Source organism: Alosa pseudoharengus, unplaced genomic scaffold (assembly GCF_046254945.1).
Source record: "Alosa pseudoharengus isolate Yale_2024_CS ecotype anadromous, Long Island Sound unplaced genomic scaffold, YU_APseudo_1.1 YU_APseudo_1.1_scf_12, whole genome shotgun sequence".
Classification (NCBI taxonomy): domain Eukaryota; kingdom Metazoa; phylum Chordata; class Actinopteri; order Clupeiformes; family Clupeidae; genus Alosa; species Alosa pseudoharengus.
The window spans coordinates 19,418,554-19,431,823 of record NW_027468587.1 but is presented as its reverse complement, the minus strand read 5'-3'; the positions used below and the strand labels follow the sequence as shown (position 1 = coordinate 19,431,823).

General features: G+C 39.4%; 1 protein-coding gene across 2 annotated transcripts; it reads right to left on the bottom strand.

The window, feature by feature from the left end:
- Positions 1–7,254: 7,254 nt before the first annotated feature.
- Positions 7,255–13,221, bottom strand: LOC143119116 (annexin A2-like). 2 transcript variants are annotated; one of them, XM_076280394.1, is made up of 13 exons: positions 13,064–13,218; positions 12,327–12,378; positions 12,104–12,200; positions 11,887–11,975; positions 11,553–11,666; positions 10,720–10,810; positions 10,395–10,474; positions 10,235–10,294; positions 10,027–10,117; positions 9,799–9,894; positions 9,645–9,703; positions 9,427–9,537; positions 7,255–7,399 (listed from the first exon to the last, which is right to left on the bottom strand). In XM_076280394.1, exons 2-13 carry the CDS (start codon positions 12,351–12,353, stop codon positions 7,337–7,339), a joined length of 978 nt encoding a protein of 325 aa, XP_076136509.1. In that variant the 5' UTR covers positions 12,354–12,378; positions 13,064–13,218; the 3' UTR covers positions 7,255–7,336. The 2 variants fall into 2 exon arrangements, with proteins under 2 accessions (XP_076136509.1, XP_076136510.1); XM_076280395.1 differs by lacking the exon at positions 12,327–12,378 and having other exon boundaries at positions 13,064–13,221.
- Positions 13,222–13,270: the final 49 nt, after the last annotated feature.

The following is a 13,270-nucleotide window of genomic DNA, read 5'->3' as shown; positions in this document are numbered from 1 at the left end:
GTTTCATCTCAAGAAACGTAAGCAAGATGCCACTGAAGAATCTCACCACATACACTGGTGTGTTGTAATGTACAGGAATAGGGTATACATATGATGTCATATTTAACAAAACACATAGTGAACAGAACAATTTGTTATAAATGTTTTATGTACACAATTGCTTCATTATGAGATATTAGAGATTTAAGAGTAATTTAATTATGCATTTTAATGTTGATGTATTGAATCACCGATGCATAATGCTCATTAATAGTAGTATATAAAATAGTATACAGTATCCAGAATGTCAGTTGCAATTGGATGTACAATTTGATATACCACCAAAGATTGAATAATACAGAGAATGACACATAAAAAGCAGGAAGTCATGAGTAAAGTAAAATAAATGAATGCCAGTCCTTAAAGAGCTTAAAACATTCAACATAGGACAGGTAGATTTTATCATCAAAAAAATCTACAGTAACGTACTTCAACATCACTCCCCAATATTCATAAGTCAATAATATATTAAACAAAATGGTAAAAAAGTATTAACCAGTGGACTACTACACAAGCTCCCATGGTGCACCTGGAACGTGATCCATCTTTGGACCATTGTCCATGAGTGGCTATCTTTATATAACCTTCATACTGAGTATGAGAGTAATGTTATTCTTTGGGCTTGGCATTGTCAAGGCCAAACCACTGGCATGTCTGACTAGTTGGGGGGTGCGGGGAAGAGCGGGTAGCAGGTGGGAGGGGTAGACCCCCTGAATGCCACCTGGGGGTATTAATACTTGTCTCTTGGCTGACATTGTCCTGGGAATAAGAGTAGCAGCAGTGGCGAGAGAAATCCATTGTGTGTATGTGTGTGTGTGTGTGTGTGTCTTGTATTTAGAGATCAAAGAAATGGTTTGGCCTGACGGGTGCAGCATAGAACATGACAAATGTAAACATAGCAAACAAGTGTAGGGATTGAGAACATGAGAATTGAGAACATGACAATTGAGAATTGAGAACATGACAATTGCCGCTGACACAGGAGCGGGGATCTCACATCATCAGCAGTGGCCGGCTGGTCGTTTCTCTGATCCCAGATTAATTACAATTGCTGCGAAAAGGGAACACACAGATAAAACATAATTAGTGCTATTTACAACACTTACATTTAAATATTTTAATTGAGTGGTAGCTATTGCCAAAAATACTTGTAACAAAGTCAATGCTATTGGCCACTTTCTCTTCCAGTTTATGGCTGGATCTTCCCCCTATATTTGTATGATTTTAGAGTTGTTTGACCTGTTTGACTGTAATGATATCATCTCCATATAGGGGGTCGCTAATGGACAGTAACTAAGTACATTTACTTGTTGTAGGCTACTTTTTTTTGACTATCTGTACTGTACTGTACTGTACTGAGTATTAATATTTTTGGAAACGTGTGACTTTTACTCCACTATATTTTAAAGACAAATGTTGTACTTTTGACTCCACTACATTTGAAATATAAGCATTAAGTACTCACTACTTTTAAGCACATAGACCATCTTGAAGTTAATTTTTTCAAAGAAAATTATTCAAGTAATATTTGACAAGGTGTATCTACTTTCACTTAAGTAAAGGAATTGTGTACTTCGTCCATCTCTAGTCTCTAGTGGGCATTGCAGATTACTGATACATGTTGGCTCGGAGAAAATAGATCAACTGGACATAATTTAGTGTCTTATTATCTACATTCTACAATGCCTCTTAGATGTGTTTACATTCGGCTTGCTGAGAGTCAAACAAATACACTCAATAGACATTAAAAACAAAGTGGTTTCCAAAGTGTGGGGATGGTTCAACCAATTAAACCTCTGAATCTGATTGTGAGTTACATACTTGGCTATTGTAGCCTGTTGGCTATTTTACACAGTGAATCACTTCCTCTCAAACAAATATGGTTTAGAAATTTCCGATGACAGAGCACACCAACCAACATGATAACAAAGATACGGAAGTGCAAAAATGCGGGTGAAAGTACATTGGTAAACATGTGAACACTGATAAGTTAACCACAACCCCTTACAAAAAAATAACTGCCAAAACTGCCGTTTTCTGAGTATCAAAACTGCAGTTTTAGAGGAAATATGTGCAGTTCTTATGAAGGAAATGCAGTATTTTGGACACGTAAAAACGGCATTGTACTGCATAGTACTGATACTGTACTTTACTGCAGGAATGCTGTATTATTTACATGAAAATCCGACTGTACTGTAGTATAACTTTGTTCTTCAAAAAACAAATTGTAAGGGAAAAGACCACCAGTAACACTCACCTCTCCCTCTATCTGTCTCCTTTCCATCTCTGGAAGCATTGGCAGTGCAGAGGACAGCTTTGCTTTTGTCAAGTTCAGTTCCTTCTCTGCCTGCTCCAGTTGTGACAGCCTGGAAACAGATAGAGGTATCACAAGGGGGCATTCTGTAAGTAGATTCTGTTCTCTATACTTCAGATTGAAAATAATGTTGGCAAATAGGGACAGAAGTATTACAGAACGCCTGTATCACAAGATAGGTTGACTGCAATACATGCAACAGACAGTTCTTTTAGGCCCCTTCCCCAATTCATATATTTTCTTATCAAAGGAACACAGAAATGCTTTTGTTGAAACACTTTTGTTGCTTCAAATAGTTCTAAACCTAAAAATGTCCAGTTTTCAAGTTTTAGCCTACTTTTCAAAATGTCAGTGCCATGTATCTCTCAAATAAAATATTTTCACATCCCTGAAGTGAAACTTGTTTTGGTACCAATTCATTGACTTCTTTTTCTGTTTCTGTTCTGAGCAGTCAGATGTAGAAGTCCGCACAAGTCCAATGCTTCCAAAATATCTCAGATCTTTTTAGAGGGGATGCATCCCCTCTATTGACATCCGGAGACTTCTTATTATTATTATTTTTCTTTTTACCTTTTTGTGCGCGCTATTCAGCCTAAACCGCTTAACATACAAATTTGGTTGAAGCACCGTTCTGTAGATCTTCCAAGGCTTTACCATCCTATCCATTTTTCATTTTTGAGAAGTTTATACTTTTTGAGATATTTGTAATTACCGTAAAACTCCAAATAATAGCCCGGGCTTTTATTTTCCGAAATCGCCAAACTGCACCGGCTAGTATAAGAGACAGGCGTCTATATGAGACAGGCCTTTAATTCCCTTTACACAAAACTTTTCCTCTGCAAAGATGGAAAATATTATCGAATTAATTATTTCAAACACACTGAATGTCTACCTATATGACTAGGCTATCTGATGACAACGGATCATCATTCATTAAGTGTTGAGATGTTGTTCATTGAGTGAGATACAGTAAGATCCAAATAGCAGGGATAGCCAGATGAAACACGTTTTAATTAAACGTAATCTACAAAGAGATCGTATCACACGGAAAGCTCATATTTTGTCACTAGCAAATAGCCTATATCGGTCCTTTGTCAAATACAGTTGCATTATCAGCCCTGACCAAAACCGTTCAGGAATTATTTATGCAAAAGTGGAACGTGCTTAATGTTTCATTTTCCCTCCTTTTCAGCACGAATGAAACAGCATGAGAGAGCATGAACCATATTGTTTCTCCCATTATTTCAGTAGGTTATATAGACAGAGAATGGGCTCTGATATAGCCTAGTCTAAGGTAAATTCCTTTTCTGACTTCTTTCTCTTTATCGCCATGGCATTTAGAATAAAGAATAACGTTCACGAACCGTTCTGGTTTTGTTGCCAGCATAAAAACAAGCTTACCATCGGCCTATCCGCAAATTAACACAAGGGATGGGTTGAAGGGATGAATTGAACGATGACGAAGTCGGACATATAGGCATAGTTCATATTGAAAAAAAGGTTATACAATTTGGAACTCTAGTTTTTCCCCACTGCAGTCTTTTAATGCCATCTAATCATAACGTGCTCAGTCTGCGCCATACTTAAGCCCAAATCACACCCAAGATTCGCAACGAGATGAGCAGCAACTTGATGCAACATTCTAAAACCTTGCAACTGTGACCAGGCATGTGAATGCTTTGCGACGGCTTGTACTGACGTGCAACATCTAATTCACACTGCTGTAACCTCCTTTCTGTAATGGTTTCGCGTCATTGCGAATCTTTAAACAGACGATCTGACGGGTTTTAGAACATTAAATACAACCCGAAACTAAAAAACAGACCAGGCCTCTACTGGAGACCGGCCTTTAACCCAAACCTGTAGCCATGCCAGGCGTTTAAAAGAGACAGGCGTCTCTTAGGGACTCGGCGATTATTTGAAGTTTTACGGTAAAAGTGTATTTTTCCCCCATAGACTTGAATGGGGGCTGTGATGTCATAATAGAGCCAGCTGCGCTCGTTAAGTAGTTCTCAGAGCAGTTCCCAGGCTAATCAGAACACTGGCACCTGGTGTCACCTGTGAGGAATTTAACTGTCTCAGCTTCTAAGCATACAATCTAGCTCTACCTGAACTACACATCCTGTTAAAGTGTTTCCTGTGTGTCAAAATAAAAGTCCCAGCCATTTCTCATGCATTCAGCATTATATCTCCAGAACGGCTTGACGTACATGCTTCAAATTTGGTACGAGTGTTTTTATGGACTCAAAGATGAAGTGAGTTGAAGTTGGAGGTTGAAGGTCAAATGTCAAGGTCAAAAACACCTTTGAGTATGATATCTCAAGAATGCCATGTCACACAAGATTAAAATATGGTTACTCCAAAAGCACCTTTGCAGGTATCACAATTACCCTACCAAACAGCTAGCAGCAAGCTTCACAGCCTCACCAACACCCTAACCAGCAGACTGCATCCCCTCGTGTAATTCCTCGGAATTTCATTTCTAGTGTATTCTGTTAGTCGTGCATAATAAAGTGGTGCAGGTTTCATCATGCTAAGGAAAAGTTAGACAGTTTGAGGTAATTTTGGGAGACTTGTCATGCTGTTATTTTGACAATACAAAGGTGCTAACATGCCAGAGATTGGGTAAAGTAGATGGTACACAGTTGGTGCTTTTTATACTCTGACAGGGACTGCACATATTTCTTTGCCGAAAGAGGGACCCCAGAGCATCCTCAGAGCCAAGAAAAAGATCAGAGCTGGGGAGAAGCCAACCACAGCTCTTCCGGTCTGCTAGCAACAGTACAACAGAAACTGCTGCTATAACAACACTCTGATCTCTGATGCCTCGAAGCTGATCATCCTCTTAGAACTCACTGTTCCATGGGAGGACCACATCGAGGAAGCCAATGAGAAAAAAGGGGCCTAAATATATGCTAGGTATCATAGGGGCCAGTAAATGACAGTGGGTGGGTTAATGCTATCTGGACACAAGCTGGTACACCTAAGAAACATTACTTGTGGTGTATATGTGTGTGTGTGGTGTATATGAAGACTTGCTTTACTAAAACGTGATTATCTAATCTATTAATTACATTATGTAGTTTAATCTGAAACACTCACCTAATACCCGAAAGCTGCCTGACCAATTAATTACAAAAGTTAACCGTGGTAAGAGTACTGAGCACCTCGTTCTACCCTCAGAGCTGCAGGAGCCTATATCCACATCAGCTTGGTCAACCATATAGGCTAGAAACCTTTATGCAATGAGTGAAATGCATTTAATATTTCAAGACGGAGCCCAGCCCAAGCCCAAGCTGATGTTTCTTCTCACCCTTTCACGCAATTGTTTTTCTTCCTCGAACTTCCCCTTCCAGATATCAGCTTGCTTCTCGGATTCGGCCAACTTCTCCTGTAAATCTTTCATCTTCGCTTTCAGTGTACCAAGAGCATTCATGATAGATGTGTGTGTTGAATTGATATAATGTTTTCACACTGGTCCAAAACGTCACTTTACTTTTTTGAAGGGCTGTAGAGAAACGGCGACACGCCCATTATGTGCGTAATGATGTTTTGGTTGGCTGGTTGGTTGGTTTTCGTGCTCCACCACAAACAGCTGGTGGCAGTAATGCACTAAAACTGAATACCAACAGCCAATAAATTAACAGAAGAACAAGAAGATGAGGAGGTTGAAGAAGTGCAGTCCATGAAGTCATTCGCGAGTCATTTTTCACAGTGCCTACCTATTGCCTACCCATTTCAATTTAATATTGGCTACCTCACCTGAAAGATCCTGATGCACTTTAGATAGGCTAAATTATATTTTAAGGGAAAGCATAATGTGTAATGGTATGATGATGAGTCCACAGTAGTACAGGGGTTCCCAAACATTTCAGCCCGCGACCCCCCAAAATAATGGTGCCAGGTGTAAGAAAACCAAAAGGCTTTTATTTAAAATGTAACTACTATTTTTTTTTTTTATCTTTTTTAAAATGATGTCTAAAATATGCTATTTCTAATAGGCTTACATATTTTTTTTCTTCTGAAAATCACCTGGCTACCCCCACTTTGAGAACCACTGCCCTATAACATGAATATTGAGCAGAGTTCATTGGTATGAGATGTATGCAATGTAATCTCTGACAAATTATGTAGGCTCCTCTTGGCATGATAGCCTTCAGGGTACTGACTGATCGATATGGTATTGAATAGGGGTCTACACATATTTTTACCGAACCGTTTACCTGTGTATCAAATGTACCAAATGCGGTCTTTAACAGTAGGCTATAGGTTTTATTTTTTGCTTGCGGACCATGTTTCAAGTTTGAGTTCCCACACAAACATAATTAAGTGCAGTGTTCGAATTACCATAGGGCCCGGTAGTGCCCAGCCCCCTTAGTTCTGGCCAGGGCACTACTAGTTCTGCTAGAACATGACATTGATGACAAAGCCAGAAATCGTTTAAGGGAGCGCAGCTTAAATGCGCTTCTTTTTCTGAGCATCAATGCGCCTCCCCTGGTCCAGTTCAACCCTAAGCCATTCGTGAAATCATGGCTCAAGGCTGGGCATCGTCCATCAACTGTGTGGAAAACGGGAAAAAATGCCCAGAAAGAGACCAATAGGCCACTTTGGGACTATCTCCAGTAGGCTTAGCCGAGATGTGATAAAGATAGCTGTTTTGTGTTAACTTTCAGTTTTTTCAGTTGTGCGATGTTCAGTTGTGCACGTAAAATATTTGACAATTAGCTCTGCTCAGATTCATTTTTGACGATAGCCTTTGTTATTGGGCTGAATTTCATAATGTCATAGATTTCATTTTAATAAACTGGCTACCCTGCTTACTATAATCTATTGGATGTTGAATGAACGATTTCAACTGCTCACTGCTCTGGACCAAAGATTAGACACTGGAGACAAAGACTCAAAATGTACATTTATTTGTGGAGAATACATGTACAAAATAAATATGCTGTAAACAGGATTCTCATATTCCTCTCTCCTCCTCTACAGGTCCTCTGATCGACACAGTGCCAACAGAGCTTTTTGCAGATCCCCTTTAAACTCTTTCTGCAAAGCAAAGCAGAAATCAAGTCAATAATGGTCATTGTAACAAAAACATTCAAGTGAATGTCTCTATATTGACATTTTCTGAAGTGGGTTTCAGAGAGTGACCCTTACACTCTTACAGTTTTTCTCAGTCGCTTTGGTGCTTTTTTCAGATCAGAGTGAAAATTCTCATAACTATTAGTACAACCTCCACAACATTTAGTAATTTGTGCACATCATAGTAGCAATTTCTCCTTCCTCTGAACAAATTGCAAATGCTTTTGGACATGTATCAGTTGCTTTCATACAATTCTCTGCTGTTTTTTAACATTATCATTTGCTTATGTCATGTCAGTCAAAATGAACTATACTTACGGATGCTGAATAGTCGTTCCCAATAAAACTAATATTCTTCATTTTATTGCTTGAGTCCTTACATACAAAATTGTTGAACTAGTTATCAAATTCTGTCACAATGCTGTAGAATTGCAAATAGCATACAGTAAAAACATACGTATTCAGTGTCTTGTACTCACTTACTCCCCTAATGTGTAACTTTACTGTAGTTTTCAAATGGCTGTACAAGTACTGTATAGTGCTGTCTTGAGCATGTTCAGATAGTGTCACCGAGATCTGACCTTTTTTTTGCATTGGAAAAAACTGAGAGAACTGTCATAATGAAAACATGACAAAGCCATTTGACTATCTTGTTCATAAACGATGGTGTCAAGACTTCTCATTTGATGACACTGACTTTTGATGAATGGACTATCCATTTTGAGCAAGTGACGTGCTTTTGCAGGCTATCCACTAGGTTTTGCAGTTTGCACTAATTGTTTTGAGAAATGCACTAACTGCTGTGCAAATGTTAATAGTGATGTGAGAAAAGCACCAAAGCGACTGAGAAAAACTGTAACACCATGTTTACAGTTTTTCTGTTGCTTTGGTTCATTTCTCGAATCATCATTAACATTTGCACAACAGTTTGTGCATTTCTCAAAACAATTACAGCAAACTGCACCGCATAGTGCATTACCTGCAAAAGCAGGTATCTTGCTCAAAATGATTTGTTTATGCCTCAAAAGCAAATATTTATACCAATGAAACTGAGAGTGCAATGAAAATGACAAGTCCTGACGCTATTGTTTAGGTCAAGATTGTCAAACTGTTTTGTCTTGTCAATGTGACAGTTTACTCTGTAAATATTTTGTAATGAACAATGCGCAAGGCAACAGTATTTTCTATTTCAAAACTAACAGAGTTACACATTAATGTGTGTGGAGGGGGTTGATTGCAAGACAGTGGATGTGTTTCAAAGCTTTTTTCTGTTGACACACATTGTGACAATATGTTAAAAAAAGGCTTTGTGCAAATGAAAAAATGGCCAATATACAGTAAAACACCCCTTGGTCAGAGCTGTGCACCACTGTACATCTTTCTATACATCCTGACGTTCCTGTCTGTCAGGTCACATATATTTATATGTGCTAGATAGACTTTTACAACTAGTTATGACAACTAGTTCAACATGTAATAACACAAACAATGAAATAAGGCCAATATATTTATGGGGTAGGACTATTCACCAGGGAACCAATAGTGTATTTTGACCAACATGACATTAGCCATGGAAAATTAAAAAAAACAGCAGACATTTGTACAAAATCAGTTGCATGGATGTACCAAAACATTGCTATTTGTTCAAAATGGGGAGAAACTGCTTCCATGATGTGCACAAGTGATAAGATGATATGGAGTTTGAACAAACGGTTTTGAGAATCTGATCTGAGAAATGTGCCAAAGCAACTGAGAAAAACTGTAATATAGAGCCCATGTTGCTCGAAGTCAGCGAGTAGTCAGTAGGGGGAAAAAGAAGAAAATCAGTCCTACCGAGAGTACTCGCTACTCGGTGACCTCAAGCAACAGGGCTCTATGTTACAGTAAACACGGCCGGAGTGCTCCTTTCACCTCAGAACTTTTATACCTTCAGGTCTGGTGCAGCACTGAAAATGGATGATCGAGAGAAACAGAAGGAGAGACCCACACACCTCAATTGTGGAGTACAGAGAAGTGTTGGCAAGCTTTTTGAACTCTCTCCTCACACAAAGTAAGTCATCTTCACTGCGGCCCACCATTATTCCTCGCACTATGTTGCTTTTCTGTAAAAACAAAGTGAAACAAACCCACACCAGGTTCAGACCACTATGATTTTTTGGCAATTAACAGATGAGCTCGATCAGCGTTTCCTTTATCAAGTTAAACTGACCTTCATGGAACCATGCAGACGCTGGGCCAGATAAAGTGGAGTGTTCTGGATGCATTGCACTGGTGAAACAAAACAGAATGAGGAGGGACTCAATTCAATTAAACACACACACACACACACACACACAAACACACACGCTGTTTGATAGACATACCTAGTATGCGCAGACCAAGTTTCAAGTCTCCTGAGAAGTGATTCTGGACCATTTTCTCTATGGTCTCTCCTTTTAAAATTTGTAGTCTTTGAAACACTGAGTGAAATGACACAAGCAGAATAATTACAGAGAGTGTCAGAGAAGCACAGTACATGGGCAGTTCTAGATATGTAAACATGAACACAAAAGGGAAAAGGCTTATGCAGTAAGGTTGGCCAGGCAGCGTACCTCTATTGAGATGGTCTAGGTCTCGTGATGTTAATATCTGTATCCATGGGGCCGTGTCAGTTTTCTTACCAGTTATTGCTGCAGCGAGAGCCTTCAACAAACCACACACACACACACACACACACACACACACACACACACACAAATATAATTGTTCTGCCTTTTTGTCAGAAAAGAAGAATAATAGGTTTGAGGAAGTCAAGCATACCTTTACGTCCTCACCAATCAGATGATAGTCGATCAGTCCTTTTGGGTTTCTTTCCTCTTTCTACATGAGAGAAAATAGGAAACACCTGTAAGGTACAATCTAAAACAAAAGAAAGTACACTGACTTATGAAATGTTGGCAAACATAAAGCAATACACTACCATCACAAGGGCCAGGACAAGGTTGGTAAAATCTTTGCTGGTCTCACTCTCCAAGTCTTTCTCCAGATAGCGTCCAAATGCTAAACAAATCAGTTATAGGCAATAAACAAATCATTATCTCACAAATGTTTCTGCTCAGTTTGCTCTACAGGGATGATTCTAATCTCTGTCATCGTGATGTTTTGAAGTGAACTTACCTTGACACCCCATTTCTATCTCCTAATATTATTCACTAATACATTCACCAATGTATCTTTACATTTGACCGTAATCCTAAATGGTGTGCTGCTCACCCAGACATCCATCCCCATCTCCCTTCTCTCACCTTGCTTGTAAGCTACCATGGTGTCCTTTAACTGTGGCCCTGTCCGGGAGCATAAGACCTCCAATAACCCCTCCTCGTCAGTGCCCATACCCTGCAAGAAATCAAAGAAACAAAATGAGCAACATACAACATGCAAATAAATGATCATTTAAAAAAAATGTAAATCATGTCATCATCTTGGTTGCAGAATCTCTGTTTGCGTGATGCATCGTTGAGCAAAGTATTGATCTCAAGGGAGGAAAAATTACATTCGATCCTCCTGACCACACCCATTCATCATAAAGAAAACAAGATGAACACAAATAACAAGATGAACACAAATCAATCTCTATTACCATGCTTATTTCCTGCATATGATACATTTATTCATACAAAAACATTAGGCCTTTAGCTTCTTTCATTAGTTATCGTGGTTAGGGAAAGATTAACTAACTAAACTAACTATTAGCTTGTTTCAAAGGTTACTTTTTTCAAAAGAACACATTATAGCTGTGATATGCTGTTCTCAAGTAAAACATGTAGGGATTTGTGCTAGTCTAGATATTACAAAGATAACAATGAATGACTAATGAAAAATGGTATTAGTGACAAGGAGATGTGTATAATTTCCAGTAATCTTCTTTACTTTAGCCTAAGTTAGAAGTTAGACTGGCATATTGACAGATCTGTGAATGTTTTGCCTCCAGGGAAGATTGTTTTTACTAAAACGTTGATAAGTGCTAGGGCGCTTTTTGAATACTGAATATCCATCCATCCATCATTGAAACACAGGGGCACAGACAACGAAGTTGAGGAGGATGCATAAGTTCAGTTGAATTCTGGTGTGCCCCTACCTCCATTGCCTGACGCAGGCGGTGGGCATCAAACTGAGCTGGGGTCATCATCAGAGCCAGCATTAGCTCTTCCAAGGGTCCTGAGAGAGTTTTTTTCAGAGCTGGACTCAGGTCCTGATAAGGGGGGGGTGGGGGGTGGGGGTGGTGGTACAACTGGTTTACTCCAGGGTGTGATTAGAATATTGTAGATTTAACATGCTGTTAATTATCAAAAATATGAAATGAGGATATGTGGAGGAACTGCTCGGGCCTTTGTGGATCCCTTGGTTTGGTTGTTGATCGAATTAAAAAAGGTAGAAGTAGTGCACTTTTGTGCACTTTACACTTTTAGTACCTTCTGGGAGACTTGGTGGAAGGCCTCTGCAACTTTTTGTCTCTGGGCATTATTTCGATTGGTCAGAATTCCCACCAAAGCGCCCACATCTGTTGGAAAGGCATTTGTTTTACATAAAAATAAATAAATAAAAATACAGTTTCAAGGGCCAAAACCCTGTATTCCCACAGAAATCATTTACCACCTAATATGAGGACAGTGTGTTGCATAAAAGTACCTTTTTTATCCAAGGCTGTTTGAATATCACGGGCATCAACCTCAGGGCTAAAGCCAGGAAAAGGTCGGATTGTACCCAGAGTCCCCCACCACATTTCCTGCCATCACAGAGGAAACATCAAAGTACTGTTCGAATAGATGAAGGCTGGGCAGCAGATGACACTGATGCAGTGAACGGATGGATTCTAATGAATAAAGTAGGCCTACATGATGGTTTTACTTACATTCCCTTTAATGCTTTTAATGTCCATTCTTTTCAGCTTGCTTTGTGTTTTTCTGGGTTATAAAGGAGGACAGCGAGGTCACCAATACAAGTATCTCTTATTAAGAAAACCTTAAGAGTTTTCTTTCAGAGATAATCTTTGAGAGTTAGCAAGGCTACTAAATCCACAAATTTGAAAAATACTTGGGACATTTTTTCATCAGTAAACACAGGGCCTGAGTATGGAATGTGGAAATAGCCGCATGTTTCATGTTGCTGCCCCCTACCGTCTACAGTGACCTACAACAATATTACTAGCCTAAAGCAAAGAAATGCCCCCGTCCCTGAAAACACTGTTACTGTAACATATTGTAGCTTAGGCTACCATAGCTTTTGTGTCTCAGAGTTTTGTGGAAACAAGTCTTAGATTCGTTCCTGGAATATCTGGTGTCAGAAGTCTGACATCTGCTTACTCCTCTAGGTCCTTTATAATAGTCTATTGCTCTCAGCGTACATATTTTAAAACAATGGATTTCAAAGCGTTTGGCGTTAGGCCTACTTTTTGTGCGGCAACAATCATTGGAAATGCAATTTTTTTTACATTAGGGAGCAGCCTAGGCTAACATCGACAGTGCATTATAAGACATCGCATGACATTGTCCATATTTCAACGGCATACACCTCAGTGGGAAAGAGTCCGCAGATGTCCAAACCAAAAACTTCAAAACATTTTCTTGAACATAGTTTTCCTCGACTCACCCCGGTTTCCAGCTCCTGTTAAACAAGCAGTTAGGCAAGACCTCCGTCACGCTGAACAGTTACAACAGACTCCAGGCATAAGGGCGTGTTATGGATTCCTGTCGTTAAATATCCCAACAGGCCTATCCCTGTGGACTTATGTCAACCACAGGATGGACTGAACACACTCACACACCCCTCCCCTCATCGACTTCCCTGCTTGCTCAA

Excerpts from the sequence above, each read along its gene's own strand:
- LOC143119116 (XM_076280394.1), bottom strand. The coding sequence starts at position 12,353 with ATGGACATTAAAAGCATTAAAGGGAAT. Across the intron at positions 11,976-12,103 it reads AACAGCCTTGGATAAAAAAG|ATGTGGGCGCTTTGGTGGGA; the intron begins GTACTTTTATGC and ends CCTTTCCAACAG. Across the intron at positions 10,811-11,552 it reads GCCTGCGTCAGGCAATGGAG|GGTATGGGCACTGACGAGGA; the intron begins GTAGGGGCACAC and ends GATTTCTTGCAG.